The sequence below is a fragment of the Colias croceus genome, chromosome 25, assembly GCF_905220415.1.
Source record: "Colias croceus chromosome 25, ilColCroc2.1".
In the NCBI taxonomy this organism is placed as follows: Eukaryota; Metazoa; Arthropoda; class Insecta; order Lepidoptera; family Pieridae; genus Colias; species Colias croceus.
This window is the reverse complement of record NC_059561.1, coordinates 4485270-4498176: the sequence shown is the minus strand read 5'-3', so window position 1 is coordinate 4498176 and position 12907 is coordinate 4485270. Positions and strand designations below refer to the sequence as shown.

Below are 12907 nucleotides of genomic sequence, written 5' to 3'. Positions count from 1 at the left end.
CGATGCCGCGGGAGGAAAGCTAGTTCGTATATAATTGAAATAATTAACATACAAATAATTACATTGCAATTGGCATTACGTAGGTGGTAATGTTTGGTATTTTAATCAATGCGGATTTTAAGATACTCTTTCTTAAAATTGGATATAATTAGAACATACTAATAAACTATGTTGTTTATTTTGCTATTCATTATATTCATAGATAGTAATAAAATTAATATTTTGTAATTAAATGTAAAATCTACTTCCACACATTCATGATTCATATATTATTAATGCATAAAAAACTTCAAGTTTCTCTTACATTAAAATAAATTGCATATAAAAATCCCATAACCATTCCAACCATCCCAACTAATACGCAATAATAATAAATAATATAATATATGTTTATTATTATAAGCAATTGTTAAGTCATAAAAATTTTCATACAATCATTTTATTAATTAACAGTCATCTTAACCATTATAGATATAAATAAACATTATAACTTAATGGTTTATTTCAGTAAAACTTTATAAAGCAAGAATTAAACAGAAGCTAAACAAGCTTGCCGACAGAAATTATCATTTAAATCTCTATACAATTACTCAATGAACGTTCGTAGGGTTGCCACAACATAATCGATACTAATATTATAAATGCGAAAGTAACTCTGTATGTCTGTCTGTTACTCAATCACGCCTAAACTACTGAACCAATTTGCATGAAAAGAGATTGCCCAAGTGACTATGGCACTTGGTATCGCAATCAAACTTATTGTGTCAAGATGAAATATAGCTCAATTTAAAGCTTGATGTTAGTACTTTTAGAAACGATTAAAGTTTTTATATAAATAAGCCGCAGTTCGCGACAATAAACATAAAACAATAGTTTTATTCAACACTTCAAAAAAATACTTTATCTAGTTTAAACTAACGATGAACGTTAAGTTTTACATTTATTACATAGGTAATATTTTAATTTACAAGACAAATGTGAAAAGTAAATCGTAATAAACGTTACCTATTTCAAAATAAATTACGTCGAACATTGCGTCGAACACATTCATTCAAGATTCATTTCAAATAGAAACTATGACAAGACGCAGGACGCTTGCAAGAGATAGATATATGTGTCAAAACAAAAACTTTTACTTTTATTTCTATTTATTTGGTATAATTACGACTTAATAGTGATAAATATGATCATTATAAATACAAATAGGAATTAACAATATCACGAATACGTGGCACAACTCAAATTGTACCGATACCACCCGTGGTCATTCTCCTTTGGTATGGAGATATTTTGATAACCGAGAAAGGACATAGGCTACCTTTTATTGCGAAATATGTACCACGGGCGAAGCCGGGGCGGACCACTAGTATTTTATAAATAAAATAGCTATCAATTTAAATTATAGAACTATTTATTTTTTAGTGTTTGATCAGTTTGTTATTTTTTGGGTATGTGATTTTGGTGCATATAAATTTTATGTCTGTGTGTGTGTTATTTAAATTTATTCTTATTGTGAGTGAACTATACCAAACTTATTCCTATCTGTTTTACCAATTGAATAATTTATATTGTAATAAATTACACTATTTACAAATACAGTAAATATAACGGTTATTTTAAGCAAAAGGTATATTTTATTAATGAATAACTACCTACTTATGCTCATGAAATTTAATCCAACAATTTTAAGCTGCTTTTTTTTATTTTATTATGTATTTATTGTATATCATTTCTTTCATTTTTTCTGTGTCTTTACCCAATATCATTATGATTATTAACTATCTGCCAGCCCTAGCATTGTGAAGTTAATGAGAAATCGAAGTCAAATGGTTGCTCAATTCAAGTATACTCTATCCAATTTGCAATTCCCAACACTCGAACGTAAAATATCTATTTAATGGGGACATTCAATTTAATTGTTTAATAAATGAGACTTTTTCAATCGAAACTTCCAATAAAACTTTTTGCGTAAAACAATTTTATAATCGAACATGATTATGAAAACATGTTACAAAATTTGTATGTAAACCTTCATAGTTATTCGCGGTTTTAGCCGAAGTGATGATATATTATAGCTTATAGCCTATTATATAACTATAGCCTCCCTCGATAAATGAGTTAGATAGTTCATTTACTGAAAGAAGTTTTCAAATCGGAACAGTAGTGGAATTAGCGCGTTCAAATAAACAAACTCTTCAGCTTCATAATATTATCTAAGTATTGATAAATTTTGTAAATAATTGTTTATTTGGAATATTATATTATTTGTTTAATATCTTACTAGTTTCTCTCGTCTATTTTTATCCTATCTCTTTATTATTCTAATCCATACCTAAACCTACATTGCTCCTTCAAAAACTAACCTACCTTTAACTCTAGTCTATACAAATTCTAAATACTTAGTATGTATAGACAAGACTAATTAGAATAAAAGTCATTGACCTCTATGATATTCATATACGCACTAAACCTGTCCTGAGTTCCCAAAGGCTATCCTGTCTAAACTACGAATATTATAAGTGTAACTTTGTAAGTCTATCGTGCAAAACCAAACGTCGGAAAATAAAATTACAGTTCAGTATTTTATAGCATTATTAGAAATTAGAAATTACATCGGAAAAGCTCTATTTAGAAATTTCCTGATGCATAAAATGAACTTAGACGATATGCCCTATATCAAAATTAGTAGATTTTTCTACTATCGTAAAATATTACCTACTACAAGAGCATATCATATAGATTTTGGCTATCTTCTTTTGTTTATTATTTCGATCCGAAGCAATAGTTCACTTATCAATTTAATACATTCATTCGTTTCTCTTATTTCATTTTACCGCTTCAATCTCAGTTTCAGTTTAAGTTCATTCGTTTCCCTAATATGTATCTTCTTATTACCTATAATTAGATAACCAAATCCCACCTGAACCATTTTATCAGACAGCATGCATAACTGCTTCTGTCTTTCGACCAAGTACTCTAATCTATGACAGCTCTCCTTATGCAGTGTTGTGAATGTCTCCAATGATGTGCTATTGTTCGAAGCAGGTCGGATTGGAGCAGCCAAGTTCCTGAAAGGAAAACGGAATATTAAAGTACTGAGAGCTTGACAACGAAAAGCTATGATAGGGAAATAATTCTAAGATTTGTATTTGCAATTAGAGAGAGATTTTGAGATTAATGTGTGACTCATTATGATTGCACCAAGATACGATGCTATAAACCGTTAGTATATACTATAGTGTTTGTAATATATAATACATTATATAGATTATATAGATGCATTAGGATATCGATAAGTGCGTTGTTTATATAGACGATTAATGTAAAAAAAAAACTTTTGCAAAAGGTAATTGCTTAATGTTTGTTATGCATAATGAATAAATACTTATAAAATTTAAATAATATACATAGATATTCATTTTCTTATTACATTTCTAAGAATTGTAAATATTAGTCCAAAGCAAACTCCACAGTGAGATCCAATGTAAACAGATTAATTGCATTAGCAAATACATCAACGTTTATTGTTGAAATGTATCTCCGCATGAATGAATGCCAACATTAAAACGCGGCGTCTCGCAAACACTGAAGACGGGATTGTTAGAGGAATAAACATAGCTAATTTGCTTGCTTTACATTTCCTAGCTCAAGAACCGACAACGAGTTACGAACAATAAATAACAATGTTAAACATCGTCCTGACAATTGAAGGGAGCTTAGCGAGAGCACCCTCGTAAACAATACATGTAACCTAAGGTAATTAGTCTCGAGACGTCCGTTCTTCAGGAGCTCTCACACTCGAATGAGAAACGCCACTCGAAGAAACAAAACTCGCTATTACCTACCCTCAGCTTTTGTTCTTTGAAATTCTCTATTCAAACCGGCCAATGGGAACGGGCGCGGCACAGTACGTTGATTGGCCGACGACCTCCCTTAAGTGCCAGTTGAAATAAAAAGTGCTCGGGTAAATGAGAAGTGGCATCCCGTTTCCTCTTGTTTATGTCGTATGTTCTTGTCCTACTCGGGTTTTCGTTTTAATTGCAAACATGAGAGGATGTGTACAGGGTTGCGAGACCTTGAGTGGCGCACGTGCAAGCTGTGATACGGGGAAGCACATTCAAGTGTTCTAAATGGGGGGAAGGATTCCTTGTGTTATGTCATCCATGATGTCAAATGGGGCTTACAATTATCGCTGTACTCCGTCGGGATATGGGTCATTTTGAATAAATACAAAATAGCATATTTCTATGGAGGAAATATAACTTTTTTTTTTTAATTTAGAAGAAACCGAGTGGCTTTTAATGTCGAGAAGGGCTTTTCTACAAAACAAGCTAATCTAGGCTCTCTTGTGGCTGGAAAATAAAAATATTTTTTCTATATTTTTAACAATGTCGTAGTTTAGAATGTTACTTCAAGTTTTCTGAATTCGTTTTTAGAAAAAGGTAATTATGACTTATTTGCTGGAGTAGAGATGGCCTACTTTTGAAAATGCTCTTAAAAACTACAAATTCAGGTTATCATAAATTTTAGATTTCTAGAGTAGATTTGAAGGGCTTTTTTTCCACAATATTCATGCCTATTAGGAACAGAGATCTTTTCTTTATTATTAAATCAGATTGTAGGGGCTTAAAGCTTTTGCAACATAATATTATGTTGCAGGTATAACATAAATGATTATTCTGTTCTACAAATAAAAACATATTTTGTTAACACGTAAATTACCTCCATAAGAGTCTCGCTAACGACCACAGAAATCATACGCGGGCGCGCGAAACTGCCATTATATAATTTAGTTTTGACAGATGTCAAATTGTTGCATGCTTGTACGCTTAACGCTATTGAACTAGCAACATTGAAGAATTGCTTGTATAGCTTTACGGGTGTTTTATAGTTCTAAATTAAATTACAGTAAGAGTTTTTATTGATATTAGCAAGATTCTATTGTAATTCCAATTTGATCTTTCATTTTGTTATCCCGTTTCAGTTTTAATTAATTAGATAAAAAATTTATGTTTGTAGACGATGTGATTAATGAAAGTATACTTTTGTTTTGTTAAGAATAGGTATAATTGATATGAAATGCTCTCTAGTAACCACGGACTAGGAGTCTATAGGGGTCAATCAATTTTTAAAGGTCCCGATCATAATTTTCTCGTATTTTTTTTTTTAACTTAATTTTCAGCATTTTACTATTTCATTTAGAAGATAATTCTTCGTAGATTAAGATTATATAAGCAGCAGTGATGTTGATTAAATACATTTGTGGATTTAACTTCACGAACCGATCTATTCACGGGAAATAATGTCCTTTGGACAACTTACACAATAGTACTTTTTTAAATGTTAAATTCCCTTAAGAATTAAAACAAATTCTTTTAATATTAAATAATAAATAATATTTTGATATTTGTTCTATTTACACCCAAAATACGAAATATTTTTATTAAAATTGAAACGAATGATGTCTTTTGAACAACCAAATAATGTTTCATATATAAAAAAGTTTCAGTAAAGCGGAAATAGTGATATTTTTTACAAAAAAACTATTAAGGCGAGGTTGTTACGTATCGTATTATTGATTTTACTTAGTTAAAATGAACTGATTCTCGATAAAACTGAATGAATGAAGTATAATGTGATTTTCATATGGGGACATCTTAGTTGTAGTAGTAGCGTCTTGATTTTTGAAATGTTAAAATTACAATTAAACTAGACATAAAATCGCGTAATAAAAATGTGTTCCCGAAACAGCCGAGTAATAAACAAAACATGAACTATTTAACTGTTAAAGTATAAGTTTTATATAATTATTGTCCTAGGGACAACCAAATTGTCCATGGTACAACCACTTTGGTTGACCAAGTGACTGGTTGTCCGCGGGACATTTTTTAAATTTTGAGCCGCCAAGCAAATACTATTGTTATTTTATATATTAATCTCAGCTCACACTAAAATATAGACGAAAGCGCATCTCGTGTAGTATAATTGATAACAATGCATCAAGTACTTACGTTTTAATCACAGTTGTCTGACGGACTGACAAAAAAGCCACCCCACACTCACCAACAACGCTCGGACGACTGTTGCCGTGATTTTATACAAATCAGAGTGGCGTTTGAGCCCGACAGTTAATTATTGTGTTTAGCTTGTTGTTTAGGAATCTACCGCGCCATATGTGTTTTGGTTTCATAACTAAATTACGGTTGTCTGTGAGACTTGTGTCATGTAGGTGATTTATGGGGACAAAAGTAAAATGCCTGAAAATCGTATTATATCCAATAAAAAAAAAATGGTTTGTATGTTTGGATGTCAATAATTATGTACTGAAACAAGGAGTGTATTTGGTATTTATGGTCGTGATAGTATGTGTTCGTGATGCGAAGTTTGTTAATGCATTGTGGCATGGGGACAAATGTGATAGTACTGGAAAATTGCATTTAGTCCCTCGACAACCATGAAACAACGCACAAATTAATAAAACAAGTAAAATATTGTTCGCAATAATGCTAGAAAATATTAAAAGGAATATAATTAAAACGAATTTAACTCTTTATGATTTCATGTTTATTAATTATCCTTCAGGGACATGATCCGTACACGTCGGACCAATAAAAGTTGATCGACCCATAGGAGAATATTTCTACGTTACATATATTCTCCTAGTCCGTGGTTACTAGACTTTCTAGTCTACGAGCATAATTGTACTAATAGTAGGTACATACATATATTATTATGTAATACGTAGGTATATCATAATTTGTCACATACAAATATTCAAAAGCGTAGGTACACTCTTACAAATCTCGTAATTTAAGTTCCAATGAGTCCTAGTGTAAGATATACATCCAGATATATTTCGCTAATCTTGGAAAGTCCAATCTAGAATATAGCATACCTACATTTATCACATAGGATTAGTGAACGTTAAAATATTATTTCGCTTCCCGTTAACTAATATAATATGTGCATCCAGTCCAACAAGTATTTAAGGTGTGGCGATAAGTCATAGCTTATGAAGCTAATATTGACATGACCGTGTGAATGGGTTAAAGTAATATACGGGTTTGGCGGTTTTATGGGAGGAAATTGGTTTTAAATACTTGGGTTGTTATGACTATGTGTTGCGTATTTGGGAGTAAATGATGGTGATTTTAGTCAATACATAAGACGTTTTAATCGGTTCTGTTGAATAAGAATAGTTTAGTGAGGATAGTTTTTAAAGAAAAATTTTTTTTCATAAATGATCAAAGTTAAAACTTAAAAGTTTGTTGATTAAAATATTTTCTAAAGCTCTACAGAAAATGGTCTTCTGAAGATTATTATTGATGTCTTAATAGCGCATAACAGAATTTTAAAATACTGAAGCACTTTTGCATGTTTTTCTCTTATTTATGACAAATTCTTCTTCAACATACCTTTTTCATTTTTTTTCTATTCTTTTGACAATACTAGATTTCTATTTCTAATTGTCTCATTACCAACTAACTCTGTTTACCCAAATTTTGTTACAATTAGCATATCACCGTTTTTAGCTTACTTGGCACCGTAGTGTGAAAATATGTCACAATAGATTTTCAATCTTAGGACAAAGAAATACAGTTACAAATTCTATAGAACATAGATATTATAAAAATCGGCCTGGGAATAAGGACACACGAACAATTATTTATTTATGTTCTTTTTCTACTTATTTAACATTTTTTAAGAAATACCTACACAAATTATTGTTAGCAATAATTTTAAATACATAAGTAGGGTTCGATTGGTAATTTGGGTAAATTTATAACGTTTATTGTTTGAATGAGCTCATCACAACAGGTTTAATCAATGAAGGAAAACTGAAAACAATCAAACCGTCTCTATACCTAGATAATAAATAATTGTAACTTAAATAACATTTAATCAAGCAATGATGATTCCAGAAGAAAACTATGCTTTGTCATTCAATTACTACCTATTTACAAACCCGTAAAATTCGATACTAACTGAAAAGTAAGCCAATATTCTTTCAAAACAACTTCCAAGAAACTAAAATTTACAAATGCCAAAGCAACATTGAGTATCAAAATGCCTTCCTTACTTAATTCCAGGAAAACATCACTACTATTGCAACTCGATAGAAACTCGAAAGCGTGTCGAATTAATTTCACATATCGTTAATTATTGCGCACAAAGCATTTCACAACTCGGTAATCATATTGTCAACGGATTAGCTTTTTTGTACGAACCACCCATATAACAATTGTACGTATTGAATAACAGGTAAGACTGCGAATTTAAAATGAGACACACCATCGATAATTACAGTTTATGAGAAAATTAAAGAAATATCGAGGTACAATCGTGAACCAGCAACAATAGAAAGTTACAATTGGATAAAAAGATACATGTTATAGATAACTTTCTGTCTTTATTTTTCAGTACAATAAATTTGTACTTATTATATTTGTACCTTACCTTACACTATACATTACTCTAAGATTTGAACCTATCTACTTTTGACACAAATTGTGGTCAAGTTTGGCATATTTGGCGACTTCATGCCAACGAAATAAATATCATTAATGTTTGTGTGTAGTTATTACATTTCGTTATCAAGACGTTTCCTTTTTCATTCATACCTAGAAAAAACACGTAAAACTATATTATAAGTAGTAGAAACTATCTCCACGTGTTTATACATATAATAATAACGTCATATTTTGTACTTTTCGAAAACTCATAGTAAGCAGGTGTGAGCAGTGTGACTAAATGTTCAATAGGGCGGTCCTCAATGGACGAAGACGCGGGCTTTTATGATGTTTCCATGCGTGAAATCACCTTACCTGAATTATAGAACTAGCTTTTATAACTCACGTAGTTTTAAAATATAATTTTAAAAGGATTCAAAAGAAGTAGGTAATAGATAAGAATGAGGCTGTTGTGTTTTATATTTTTTGGTTATGGAAAAAATTATACGAGTTTGACTTCTAGTTTCATTCATTGCAGATATTATTACGTTAAACTTTTTTTTAATTTTTGAATCAATCATTTCAAGTAACGAGCAAAATAATTCCGATCTCCAAGAAAACATTTCATAATGCATATTCAATCAAACATTATTGTTTACATTCCTAATAACATGATATAGCAAAAAAATTTCCACGAAATATTTTCAATAATTTTAACCTGCATTTACGCTGCATTTTTTCGACGAAAACAAACTTAAATTCCGTTCAATGCGAACTGCACCCTAACTTACTACACATAACGTTTAATATTCAAATGAAGCTGTATTTCGTCACCGGAGGTAACGTCAACTGCCTTCCTGTTGTGATAGAAATATTTAGGCTAATTACCTTTACACTCCAGCTGATTCGGATAAAGTGAAGTAGCAAGTCCCAAAACGTACCTTTTTACTGATTTTATGTAGGTACACATTTTTGAAATTTTAGGCCATAAACATATGGGTCAGTGTGTACTTTAGGGACGGGTTATTTTATGTTAACGCGAACGTGATCAGTGATGTCTTGCTATGAGAATATTGTTTTTTTCATCACGATAACGGATTGGACCAGATTTTTAATTAAAGAGGAAGTCGTGATATAATAATTAATTTGTGAAGCTTTTCTACATTATTAATAGATATAATATGTGTTATTTCAAACACACTTCTTCCAGAAGTGCTTTTTAATCATCAAAATACATCATCAATATTTACTACGATTGTTTTATTGGATTTACCCCATCATTCCTCATTGCACTTTCAACTTTATCGCTATATCCGAAAATTAATAAAATGCAAAAAAACGATATTTTCAGTCATATATAAAAATAAACATAACCACGTGGTTTTGGTTAGTCATACAATGACTCACGGCGCCCCTAGGTAATTGCTCTGTAATTGTGATGGTAATGATGGGGACTGGGGTTTAGCTACCCTTTCATAGCAATGTTTATTGCTATCGATACGTAATACAGGTTTGGTTAATGTATGAAGTTAAAACTGTAATTTAGAATCAAATACTTCAGGCAGTATGTATTTCAAATAAAAGGTTGGTATAAATGACATTACAATAAAAATACAAAAATTTTAGAACGAAATAACTACTTTATTAAAACGTCACCTAAAAACGTGATAGATAGTAAATGCGAAATGTCCACACATAAAATCTATACCAATTTCACAAAAAAAATAGCACCCTCATACGTATAACGTACAGGTTACCTTTACTTATTACGAACCCATATTTTCCATTCATAAACACCGTTTATCTTATTCTAAGCCCACAAAAATTGCAATTTAAGTCATCCCTTTATGAGCTTTCAAATTTTATCAATAAAGTGTTTATTACCAAGGTTATAACCATGATAGCGGTTTTATTGGATTCTCAACCTGCTTTATGAACATTAGATATAAAACGTCACATAAGATCCTTTATATAGTCGATTAAAGCTTTTTGAGATGCAAGTTATCAAAATAATGTATTTTGGTTGATCTATTTAAACGGTACGAACGGTAAACTCTAAGGTAAGTCCTTATTAATTGTTAATCTTTCATAAGTGAGATATTTTTAGGAATAAAAACATGACATTAATTCAGTATACCTAGGTACTATAGTCTATATATATAGGCTATAGGCTATAGTCGAGCCAATTTAATAGGCAACATTTGACGTCTATCAATTTTACCTTCGAAGAGAAGTAACCTGCTTAAAAACATCGATTAAAGTGAATTAATCGATACGGATTTGAAACATTTGTCAATCGAATTTATTAATTTATAATGATTTTTATTCACAAGTAATCAATGCATTCGATTCTAGATGTCAGATTTCGATTTTTAGAGTAACGTCTCTGGTATTTAAAAAGAAAAAAGGTTATTGACACAAAATTGTAGCGACGTCAGTTCTTCAATTCAGAAATTGTTTATTATGTTTAGAATGGTTTATCAGTAAAATGAAATCTTAAAATTATTTGTATCGGTCATATTATTATTATAAATATGTAATTGAAATTGAAAAAAGTTAACCAAATGTGCAGTTCTAACAAAACGAAATATCATGTTATTCTATGTCGTCGTTACTAGGTTACGTTGTTGAATTTACTTGAACTGTCAAATGTTGCCTATTATGGCTCTACTAGCGTTTAGCTACTATTATGTATTCTGTGGCTCTACTATAATATAGAACTCTAATGTCAACTACACTGAAAACGGCGTGACTGATTTTTTTATATAAGTATAAGAATCTAGTTAGGTCTATATTATCTCTATGTATGTATTAAAAAGAGTTGTAAACGGGTTTTTCCCTTATTAGGGTGCTGGTGAAACATCTAAATATCGCGGGTCTCAAACCATAGGGGCGTATATGCAAAAATGCGATTTTTCGTTTTTAATGCCATTGGATTCTACTTTAAGCAATACATATCCTCAATTTTTCTTATACTTTAATACCGATTACTTTTTGTATAAAATGAAAAATATTATTTGCCGTAATCTAGACAGTCTACAATTATTGTTAGGCCATATAGCCGTATAATAGACGTAAGAGCAATATTATTGCTTATTGAGGCAGTTTTGACGTGCCTTATAGACGTATGCACATACGACTGTTTGTTTTATTTTAACCTGAAATCATTGTGTCGAGCTATATAGACGTATGCACATACGACCATCAATGTCAACATGATCCTGGGGATATTTAGTCATCACTGCGGACGTATGCACATACGTCTACATATTTTAGTATTGCTGTCTCCAGATTTCGTCACTAGGAGGACGTCACAGAGCAAGTTGGTGGACGTATCGTCATGTCAACAACATGGAAACACGATCATTCTGCAGTGAGATGCCAAAGCGAGTAGATGTAATTCTAATGCGTGGAATAACTTTAGTGAATTTATTATATAATATATATCTTAATATATATAAATCTCGTATCACAATGTTTGTCTTCAATGGACTCTTAAACCACTTAACCGATTATAATAAAATTCGCACACCATGTGCAGTTCGATCCAACTTGAGAGACAGGATAGTTTAAATTTCAAATCGTTTTAGAGAAAGCGGGCGAAGCTGCGCGTGAAAAACAGGAGGAGTGTAATGAAGAACATGTTAATAGGAAAGAATATGCCAAAGAAGAAAAGAAGAAGACAAATTAAAGGCAATGGTTGACTCTACTCTTCTTTTCTGTACCTGTATTTGATTTCGAAGCAGTATTATACTGTCCATTAGTTTTGGGTAAACCTATCTTTTATAAAAGGAAATTGGGCTTTATGAATTTCACAATACATAATGCAGTGAGCAAACAGGGCTACTGTTACTTTTGGCCAGAGTACGAAAGAAACAGAGGGGTAAATGAAGTCTCAACATGTTTGTACTTATACTTATATCACCAAGCTTACCAATGTGGAATACCTGATTCTTTATTCTGATTGCTGCCCAGAACCAAATCGAAATTGAGTGCTAGCTTCAATGCTAAGATAATTATGTAATGATGTCTCCAGCAAATCATGTAAAAATTATGTTATCAATTTGGCCGGTATATTTTTTTATGTATGTACACCGATTACTCCGAGGTTTCTGGACCGATCTATGTGATTATTTTTTTGTTTGATGCGTAATGGTGTCGAATTGGTCTCATAAAAAATTATCGGATAGGCCTAGCAGTTTTTATTTTATGAGCATTTTTGTCTGATCTCGATGACTTAATTGAAATCTAGCAAGTAACTTTGATACACTTCCCGGTAACCGATTAAGCTGAAATTTTGTATACGTATGTAAATTGGATAACGATGAAACATTATCATGACATAAAGCTGATTTGATGATGGAATCGGAAGGTGGCCATAGGAACTCAGTAATATATTGACTCAACTTTATCGAGTTTGGGCTCGTTTGATTCGTGTTGAAAAATACACTATAAAG

At 31.2% G+C, this 12907-nt stretch overlaps 1 protein-coding gene across 1 annotated transcript in view; it reads right to left on the bottom strand.

Annotated features, from left to right (window-relative positions):
* The window catches only part of LOC123703147 (protein Wnt-4-like), a 61136-nt gene that overhangs the window by 10829 nt on the left and 37400 nt on the right, over positions 1-12907 (bottom strand). The window contains exon 2 of the mRNA XM_045651049.1: positions 2921-3068. Coding sequence (XP_045507005.1) covers positions 2921-3068 — 148 coding nt within the window. The remainder of the gene's footprint in view (positions 1-2920; positions 3069-12907) is intronic.